We start from the raw sequence: 11,154 nt of genomic DNA, 5'->3' as shown, positions 1-11,154 counted from the left end.
TCATCTCTCGTTTAACCCGTTCGAAACCTCAACCGTTAACCGTAATAATGCGTACTCATCTGTAGTGATCGTTAGCGCAATTGAAATTAAAATCAAATGCGACGTAATTTATAAATTACAAAAATGTGTATCAGTGCCATTTAGCGCAATTAGCAGATCCATCGAGAATATGTGAGAGAGCAAGCGAGTCTAGTGAACGACGTGATTCGATTCACAAATGCACCGGCTGCGAGCGCACCAGCACGACGGCAAACGGATATATGTACATGTGAATCGACAACAATTCACGCAATGCATAAACACAAACAACATCTCGCATACAAATGGCGGCGGTATGTGTTGTGAACGATTTGCTTTGCGTGGGCCGCGAAGGCGCCAGCTGTGTCAAAATCTATTTCACTCGCACGTTACAAATGAACATTGATGGTATGTTTCACACGCATACACACACACATATACACCCCGACTGCACCACGCTCTTCCAATTACTTACGACGACTTTATGGTTGTTGTTTTTTTCGTCGTTAAATGCATTAGCTGCTCAAACTCGAGGCAAGTGCACGGCGCACAGTATTGATGTGAGCAGCAATAACGAAAATTATTCAGTACACGCTCCTGTTGTTGCTCTCGTCGCACTTGAATACCAGTTAAGAACGTACGCAATAAATATTCGTTCTTTTTATTGTGCCTGGACTCATAATTCAGACCAGAACGCGCGCACAGATTTCTTTTTTTCGCAACAATAATTGCTGTAAATTTGCCAGATGACTAGCATTTTATGTGGGCCACACGTCTCCCAAAATTGTTTTTGTTCACTCCGCTTTTCTTCTCTATCTCTCCCTCTCTCTCTCTCTCTCTCTCTCTCTCTCTCTCTCTCTCTCTCCTTGTCTCTCTTGTCGTTAACCATTTTGAAAACAAGAAGGCGCGTCGTCACATTGCCGTTGGTACTACTATTAAGGATATGGAACACATGAATCGAAACAACTCCACCGTTGATCGATAAAACCGAAACCAACGGGAACATATTCGATAAATAGATTATGAAGTTTTACACAAGTACCAAAGTGGACCTTATATCGATTCTATTTATCTTTGATGGGGGTAATTAATTGCTTCGAATAATTTGATTTCCATAATTATAAGTTTGTATTTTAATTCCTTTATGTGGTCGACATGAATATCGTTGTTGCTGTTGTTGTCGTCGTCGTTATATTTGACGTCGTACAAATACGGCGTCTATTTTTAGCCGACAGAAATTGAGCAACGATTCATGGAACTAAAATTAGCGTTAGCAGTTTTATCAACAAGTGCAGTGCGGTAGTTGAACCTGATTGTCATCATCAATACTCATAATGGAGAAATGTCGTCGCTTTGATATGGCCAACAGCCAACAGCCAACATCAATGTGGAATCATTTATTACGCAAATCGAATTGAATTTCGGCGGCAACATGTAACGAATACCAATTGTGATAATCGATATTTAAAATATCATTGGGCTGTGTTGGAACCGCACTATTATTCATGAGCAAAAAACGAAGCGGAAAGAGCAAGGTTCGTTTATGAGGCAGAGGGTGAGAGAGAGAGAGAGAGAGAGAGAGAGAGTGAAAAAGCCAACAATGCACATCAATGACCTGCAACCAGGAGAAGTACAAGCAATCACAGTACACTTGCACTTCGACAATTCATTTGATTTTGTGTCGTCCGTTGCCGTCATCGAAATCCAAACCATCGACGAGGCGATTCTTATCGAAGGGCTCAATAAAACACAATGAGATACAAACGAATGCCGTGGAAGAGACGCATCGATCGGAGGCTAAGTCAAAAGCAAACGCACATACCGACAACCGTTTATCGAATACGCACAAAATGAATCATACGAACACAAAATAGAATGCCATGAGAAAGAGATAGGAGAAGCGAACGAGAATAACAAACAACCACAACGATACTGCTGTGAGCACACGGCTAAAGGAAAAATTTGGAATTCAAGTTCTCTCTTCCTCTTTCTTGTTGTCTCTGAATGTGTCTCACTGCTGTAAGTCGCCACTCATTCACATCATTGGCCGCTGCCGTTGCTGCTGCTGCTGTTGCTGCTCACATGCATACGCTCGTTCGTTGAATACACATAGCACAGAGAGCCAGTCGCTGCTACTTTTTTACGTTTGTATTATTGCCGTTTTGTTGTTTTTTTTTTTTTTTTTCATTCGAGCCTGAAACAGACACAAATTCGTGCCGATAAATTCAGTTTCAACAGAACACTTGCACTAAGCGGTTGTTGTTGCGTTCGCTCTCCGTAAAAAAATTGTTTGTTTCAGTTGAGTTCAAACTGATTTGCGTGTGCATTAAAAATATATCAAATTCATTGAATTTCGATTTCATCGAAAAATTTCAAAGTGCTCACTGCTCATAGTGATTTATTTGATATAAATCGATTGGGCGTGCTTGTGGATTTTTCCCAATTGAATAATACCGAGAAAAAAAAATCTTTTTTTTTTTCAACAAAAACTAACGTGAGAATATTTAATTGAAGATTTATGAACAAATTGTAAATCATACTTTTTTCAACGCAAAAGATTTCCAGAATAACAGTTGAACTGTTAGAGAGACAGCGAAAAAATAAATAAATGAACAGTGCAATTTTTAATACCGGATATATGGTGTTTTTAACGAAAGTGAAGAGCGAGCAAGAAGGAGTCGAAATGCCATCCGAAATGAACGAAAGCTACACTCAAATAAGAGCCACAAATTTATCCGCACTTTTATTCAAAGGTAAGGAAATGATATCAATACTATTGTTCGCGTAGAAACGTAGGGCAAATATGCATGACAGTCACGCGCGCACAATGAAGCGTCGCAATTCCACTTAGTCAAAAATCCAATATTCAAGAGACATCGAACAAAAAGGAGCAATCAATCGACCAAATTCAATCAAATCGACACATTGCATTCGGAACATTGTTTGCAAATGCCATTTGCAAGAATTTAAGTCAGCAAATTCGTTCGAACAGCTGCGAATATTTGAATAATTATCATAATCGTAAAATGACCGTGTACACCGTGACCATTACGAATTTAAAATTAGAACAACTTGCATAGAACGCAAAACAGACTCACCAAACATCGAAATGAATAAAAATGAAAGGAAAAACACAAATCAAAATCATTTCGTCGGTATTTAAATAATGGTTTAATTTAATACGGTTTTGAAATATTTTTTCGATGACGTTGCAATAGACGGGTAGTTTTTTTCTCCTGCTGTTTCTAGTTTGTCCCATCACACAGAGTAGAAACAAACGTACATTCTCTGTCTCTTCCGATGTGTGTAATTTTCATTTCAACCAACCGCACTAAAAATAAACATATTAGACATGATTGAATCGTACCTCAAATCAAATGAAACGAACATGAAATATAACATATATGCGACTCTCTCAACGCACGCGAAACGAGAGATCGAGATGAGCGCCAGATTGAAATAGAAAAGTGTTTACATGATGATCGCTGTGGGATAAATTTAATTTCTCTGTGAAATCAACGCTAATACGTTTTAATTTCGAAGAAACCGTTTACTGCACATGCACACACACACACGACGGATTCGGCAGACAGATTCGGCGTTGCAACGGGTGAATATGCAACAGAAGATGAATGTGTAAAAATATAAATTGATCATAAAAGAGTTGTGTAAGCAATAGCGAGTGTGAGGTTGTGTGCACGCGGATGTGTGCGCGTGATGAGTGTACGATGTGCATGTGCCGATTGCAAGTAGAAATGTGCATGATACAAATCGACCAGATGGCGCCTTTCAGACCTCCCAACTATTTCTCAAGAATCTTTCTCACACTTTTGTCGCCTCTATGAATCGAATTGGACACACATTTTCAATGAGAATGAATTATTGTGGGCCAAACATTTTCACGAATGATATAGAATCGTTACGGTTAACTTCGAATGGATCGCCGGACGAAAATGAAAGAAGAAAAAAAAACGGGCAAAGAAGAAAGTGGATTATCCGTTATCACAATAGATGTTGTGAAAAAGTTTGCGATTATAAATTTTTGCAGATATTTTATATCGTTGTAGTAGATGTGCAGTATTTGCCACTCATTCTGCTTCTGTTGCTTCTTCTGTACCATTGCAAACGTGGTATTTACAATTCGAATGACGACCGAACAAATCGATGACGCACTTTAACACATTTTCACTTCGCCTGTTGTCTGCACAAACAACAATGTAATTTATTCGCTTGAATAATTTGTGCTAGACTCTCTAAAATATCGTTTACAGTTAGATCGTTTCCCATTGGTCACGATTTTTCACGTGGAGTTTTCGTCGCGTGTTTCCGTCATATTTGTAAAGAATTATCATATTTGTCGAAGGTTAAAAAACAAGCCTCAATGTACAGAATATCATCAACGGCCGATGACAAACACACAAACATCTTTTCTTCGCCTGTACGAAAATCAAGTCATTTCACCAAAACGGATTCTTTCTCCACATTCGTATCACACCGAAATCAATTAGCTACACTGAGAATATGAGCCGAGGAGATGCTAAATAAAGCTGGCCATAAAGAGCATGTGACATAATTAGCAATTGGCAAAATCAAGCAAAACCAAACCAAACGAATGTGTCGATAATAAAATATAAGCGACAATAATAGAAACAGGTGTGCTGTGCATAGCAAATTTATTTGCGACAGGCAGCAGCAGCAGAAGCAGCAGCAGAAAAAAATAATAAAGCGTATCACATGCTTCGTTTTGTGCTAATTTATGGACTGTACTTGTTTTGCGCTGAAGTCTATGTGTGCGGGCATGAATTCACGCATTCATGCCGATACATTCAGATGTTTATTTATTTTTTTATCACACTTGTGACTCGTCACCGTCACACGACTCACGCATTCAATGAAATGCAAACATTTCAACGACCAAAATGAAAACGAGGTGTGTGTATTTTTATCGAATGTCAAGAAAGTCTGGCATATGGTTTCGCCAATTTTCCCACATTCAAATATATTAATTTACGTATGGTTTCATGTGACGAGACAACTCTTGACACGTTCACAATTTTTGCCTAAACGAATTTCACTAGTCATTATGAGTTGCTCTGAAAAGACGCTCCACATACATACACACCTCGTTTATCGGATTTTAATAGTTATATTGTTTAATCATCTGCTTGCTGCTCATTACGAGTGGCTGTAAACGATAATGAGCCTCTTAATCCTGATAAAACAAAGAAAAAGTGATATATTCAAAGATGATTTTTTCTTTCATACATGAGGACCGTTCTTGGAAAATCTGATTCGATCTCTCTATTCAATACTGACTTGAATATCTTGTCCATATTTATATTTCAATAAGACGAGCTGTAAAGGCAAAGCACAGTTTTGTTGATGGTCAAAGTCATAGAGATGCCATTGCATTTACTCGATGATGGAAAAATAAAGAAATAAATGAGAGTGGCAACAAAACTCTATTGCCAACGCTGCAGCTCCGTTTGAGAATGGGTGAACAGCATCGCTTTAGCGTCGAATGTCGAGACACGTTTGCTGAAACTGGCGCCATAAAAACATATTTTCCACATCCACATGTACGCCGAACATTTCGCGGAGGAATACAGCGCAAAAAAACAAAAACAAAAAAAAACGATGGAAAAAGCGCACACACAAGCGCACACTCGAAGGCAGCAGTAACAACTAAATTCGTATACGAATGCCATTTTCTACATATCGCGCGACGAATAAAATATTTTATCAATATGAATGTGTCTGTGTTCAGTTGCATGCAGTGCACAGTGTGCGCGATCTATGCACACAGGCCAACAAAAAAGGCACACAATGTTGGCGATGTGAATCGTAAGAGGAGAACGCCAATAACAACAGCAACAGCAATATAACCAATGACCTAACACTTGTCTGCCAATGCATTTCGGTTTTCGCATATTTAGCACAAACATTGGCGAGAGTATTCACCAACACAAAAATGCGCCACAGTCTCATGCGAGAACCGACCAAGGCATTATGGATATGGGTTTTTTTCGAGCACATTTTTTACTCTTTCTTCATTTCGCATTTTTAATGCTGTGCGTCGTCGCCATCGTCGTCGAACGAAAAACGAGGAAAAAGTACTTGAGCGAATGGGAGAATCAAAGGAAACCAAAACATTGTCCTTACCTTTTTCACGTTGTATGTGCTCGACAATTTCGATTATGCTGTTCGATTTTGCACATAAAATGAGTTTTTTTATGTGCAGCTCATTTTCTTATCGTTTCATTTGGTTGAGTTCGAATATGGATGCGTTGGCATCGTATGGTGTGTAATATACGTTGAATCCGTGCAGTCGTAGAACGAACGGAAAAAAACGAATGTGTGTTCAAAGTATTCGAGTGAAAATCATTCTTTCGCCATTTGTGTGCGCATATCAATGACGCGGCATCGAAAATGCTTGAGAATGGGCGACTGTGAGGCAGTCAGTTGTTCGCCACAATTAAAAATTGGAGCAAAAGTCTGTACGATGAGAGAACCGAAGCAACAAATGAACAAGAGTGTGTTACAATGCAGCAATCGGATATCTATTACCCAAATCATTGTTGTTCGTATCGAATTTCATGCAATCTAAATTAAAACCGCAGAATCACTCTCACAAATGCGCAACGAAACACACCCGATGGATGAATGGATGTTTGCCAATTCAATACGTGCACCATCTGGTTACACGTAGCGACAAAAAGACATTTTGCACTTGGTATAGTTTCAATGATGCCGCAACCAAATAAATCATCGTATCAAGAGACGGAGAAAACGTATCACTTATTTTGTCGCAGAGGTTCGAAACCGTACATGATATGTTGTACTCCATGTCTCTCTCTCTCTCTCCATGTATGTTTTGCGATGCCATCTCAATTCGGTTGACAATTTGGCACACGGATTCACATTTTAAACAAGTGGACGTAATCAGACACAAAGGGTTAAAAGGAAGGCGCTCACCTCTCCTGTTCGTTTATTATATGAAATTCCAATGGAAAATCTCGTTTGATCGTTTCTCATTCGTGCAGAATTCAATTTTTTTTTTATTCGTTCGATTCAGCCATCATCAGGCGAAAAGAAAAAAAAGAGATGTGGAAGAACAAGGGAACGAAGGAAAAAAAAATATGAACAAACGAAGATTCCTTTTAAACGATAAAAAAAAATCTGCTTTGGCAAGCAGTATTCGGAGTCCCTTTGATGTTTTCACGTTGTTACATCGCGATGTCGAAACTGGTTCGATGCCTCTTGTTCACTTGTTGATCACACCAAATAAATAACTTTGCAACATAAATGTTCTCGCTGCTTTGCTTTTATGCGAACCATTCTCAAGCATTTTGGCCCGAAATTCTGTCGTGGGTTCGTCGTTTTTTTGTTCTTTATTTTCGGTGAATGTTGTAGCTAATTATATAGAAAGTATTTTGGCATTTATAAATAATCAATTGGTTTTTTTTTGTCTTTTTCTTCTTTTTTCGGTCATTATTTTAGATTCATCGAAAACGCCATCACAGTTGGAACGTGATGCTGGATTTTGTTCGGGCGGTTCAGAGATTGGTGACGACTATCAATCGGATCGTATACAAAGTAGCCCGAGTTCAACGGATACCTCGGAAGATTCCGTTGACATTAAATTGGGCAGCATTGTTATACCGCCAAAACGAAAAGCATTCGATGCAATCAAAAGCGAAAATGACATCCCATTGAAGAAGCGTTTCAAATATGAAAGCGTTTTTGGGCATGCAACAAATAAAATTGAACAGCCCTTAAACACCGATCAATTAATTCAATCGGATGCATTTCGTCCTTGGATTCCGGAGCAAATACACAATAAGCCGCATTTGCCAAATGAAGCCGAAATCTTGGCACGGCATCCTGGCGTGACAACATTGCACCGTGTGCCAGCCAACATCAACGATTCCAAAGTGTGTCAAGATGAACAGCCATTAGCATTAGTAACCAAAAAATCACCCGCCGCCGCCATCGCCAATAACAATAAATCAAGCACCGAAAACAGCAAGAAAAAATCACCGATAAAATCCATTAAAACTGAAGTGAAACCAAATTCACCGATCGATGATGAACCCAAATATTCAAGTGTGCGTTCCACATCTCAGCGAAATTACAAGAATATGACGCGTGAACGGCGAATCGAAGCAAATGCGAGGGAACGAACGCGTGTGCATACCATTTCGGCCGCCTTTGATACACTTCGTCAATCCATCCCATCCTATTCAAACACACAAAAACTGTCTAAATTATCCATTTTACGGGTGGCATGCTCATACATTTTGACTCTAAGTCGCATGACAGGATTAGACTACAGTGTCGATCAAAGTGAGCCATCGGTCGCAAGCTGCCTCGAAGAAATAACCCGAACCATCCAAACGGAAGGCAAAGCTCGCAAACGAAAAGACGAAAAAGATGAATAAACACACGAGTTTTCAACAACTAGAGTATTTGTCGTCGACTGAATTTCAATTTTTCATCATAGCTATTGTTAGATTAATAAGTCATTGGATTTTAAGGTTGTCTACAACAACAATTTAGAAGAAACAAAACAGATTGATTTAGAATCGATCGCTAAGAGCTGATAATTTAAACCAATTTTTGTTTCTCTTCTGATTCATTATTATATATTGAAATAATCGTTTTCTGTCATTAAGTTTTAAGCTCAATTTTGTAGTCAAACAAAAACGTATAGTATAAGTTCTTAGAGAGTACAAACAAATCATTGGTCAGTCAACCACTAAACCTGTACACAAAATGAAGAGAAAAAAAAGCATGTCAAGTGAATTGATTTCAAAACTATGACGCAGAATTGCAACGAAATGCGCTTCAAACGGCGGGAAAATAAAACCGAAGGAGGAAATTGACGATTCTGATTGGATGAGATGCCAACAAACCTGCAACAAGACTTTCAACACTAAACAAAAATAACGTTAGGATTTAGAAATTTAGTCGTATACGAATGTGTATAAAATTAGCCGATTATATTTGTGATATTCTATTGCCTAAATGTTAATAAACAAACACACAAAATACGTAATAAATTGAACAAGTGCTCGCTGGATTGCCGACACGTGCTTAATAATAAATAAACCAGATTGTTTTTGTATCGCTTCTACTTTTTTCTATACATCATTTTTACGTAAAACGGAAATTGAAACGGTGTTAAACAGATCTGTTGTGGACTGTCGAAAATTGTTGGATTCAATGTGCGCGAATTGTGTTATTATTCAATCGAAAACAAGTTTATGAACCTGAACCATAGCCAGAAACAATTGCGTTTCGTTCTCGCTTCATTCTTCTCTCTCTCTCTCTCTCTCTCTCTCTCTCTCTCTCTCTCTCTGTTCCTTCGCTGTCGTATTATTTGCAAAATCCATTAGAAGATGAAAAGAATCTGGCGTCTTTTCAACATCTCTAAATGATGTTAATTGAAAAAATGTGATCGCTCATCTCCTAATAAATTGAGTTGATGCATAGTTGCGATGCGATCAGGTAGGCAAAACACTCAGATATAAGCTGTATCTATATATTCACGTACACATACACACACCGTTTATGAGTTGAGAAAACGGAATTTCGAGGTAAACAAACCATTCACACTGCCGCGTCCATCACAGCCGATTTATTTGCTTGCAGTTTAACATATATATCGAAAAATGTATGCGTATTTCTGTTGTTGTTTCGTTTTTTTTTTTGTTCGTTCATTTCATACACATTATCATCACCTGACCGACTGATTTTCGAGTGCTAGTTTGTTGTTTTAGCTTCTTTAAATGAAAACAAGAGAAAAAATTGAAACTATTTGCTCAGGGCAAGGTGAAAAGAGCAGAACCACACGTCAGCACCTTTTATAATCAAGGCAAACTCATATTTCACACTCATTCCGCGAACGCACTAAAACTGAAAATCGCCAAAACAAAAGAATATTCCATTGCGAATTGCTTAGGAAACTCGAAACTACCACTTTTGGAAAGTCGAACGATGTCTTGATGACATGACAAACCTATTAGACCAAATCATCTGTGAGCAATTCAACTGACTGACTCGTTAATATTTGTAATCTGATGAAATCTTCTATAAATATAACATTCGATTAGAAAAACTTGTCGAAACTATTAGCAACGTTTGAGCTATGTGATTAGGTACCTCAAAACCTATGACAAAATACTTTCGTTGTTTAAATAACACCTTTTTGTAAACTTCAATCGCAATATCATTATTCGACACCGGTGTTGAAATCATTTTGAAAAAAGACGAGATGAGATTGCCCACATCGTCCACGTTTTATATCATCTGTCTAGGGATTTTTCACTTATTCGTAGAATTTGATTCTTCTATTTGAACGAGTTTTTAGAGTGAATTGTTTGGCATTGGAGCGTGTCAGGTGCCTGAAATCGTGCATCGTATTAATTTCTTTCGTACATAAAACCGGCTACAGAAATGGCACTGCTCATGTTCGTTTTGTAGTATAGTACCATTGAAGCGGCTCCTCGTAGGTAGGTCAGGTTCAGTATTTATACATTTTCACATATTATCGAATTTCTGTTTATTTTCTGTTGTTGTGTTTTTTTTTCTCCCTTCGTCGAAAGAGTTTGGCTAGCACATTCATGGCAAACATGTAAATACGTAGTGCCATATATACATGAAACATCCAGTAAGTCGGTTTCATTGATGCATTGCACACCAAACAAACCAAAAATAGTTCACTAAATGATCATTTCAAATGAAAGAAATGAATGCTTCTACCAACTGTGTGGCATGATATAAATTTTTCTGCGGCCGATTTTCGTTGATAAACTCGAAAATTGATGCGTTGCACAATATATCACGACCGTTCATTCGACCCCAATAACTTGTTTAGCATGTGTAAACGCACGCATATTTTCCGAAAAAATATTTCAAATAAACAACGCGAAAATCAACTTCTTTTCGCTTGGACTTTGGAGCCGACCAACAAAATGCTGTGTGTTTCTTTTTTGCTCTCTCTCTCTCTCTCTCTCTCTCTCTCTCTCTCTCTCTATTGCCCAGGTAATATGAATGCGTAAGTAAAACATTTGCCATATCAACAGCCAAAACCAAGTCAATTTTGCCAAAGTCAGCTATATTAACCAACAGTTG

General features: G+C 38.2%; 1 protein-coding gene across 1 annotated transcript; it reads left to right on the top strand.

Moving 5' to 3' along the window:
* Positions 1-2,245: 2,245 nt before the first annotated feature.
* On the top strand, positions 2,246-9,129 carry LOC129568999 (uncharacterized). Its single transcript, XM_055447355.1, has 2 exons — positions 2,246-2,771; positions 7,519-9,129. Exons 1-2 carry the CDS (start codon positions 2,627-2,629, stop codon positions 8,457-8,459), a joined length of 1,086 nt encoding a protein of 361 aa, XP_055303330.1. The 5' UTR covers positions 2,246-2,626; the 3' UTR covers positions 8,460-9,129.
* The last annotated feature ends 2,025 nt before the right edge of the window (positions 9,130-11,154 follow it).

This window comes from Sitodiplosis mosellana, unplaced genomic scaffold, assembly GCF_009176505.1.
Source record: "Sitodiplosis mosellana isolate CC-2019 unplaced genomic scaffold, AAFC_SMos_1.0 Smas_scaffold_30, whole genome shotgun sequence".
Classification (NCBI taxonomy): domain Eukaryota; kingdom Metazoa; phylum Arthropoda; class Insecta; order Diptera; family Cecidomyiidae; genus Sitodiplosis; species Sitodiplosis mosellana.
The sequence above is the reverse complement of the archived record's forward strand: the minus strand, read 5'-3'. Positions and strand labels throughout refer to the sequence as shown.

Coding starts and splice junctions, on each gene's coding strand:
- LOC129568999 (XM_055447355.1), top strand. CDS start 2,627: ATGAACAGTGCAATTTTTAATACCGGATATATGGTGTTTTTAACGAAA. Junction 2,772..7,518: donor ATCCGCACTTTTATTCAAAG/GTAAGGAAATGA, acceptor TCATTATTTTAG/ATTCATCGAAAACGCCATCA.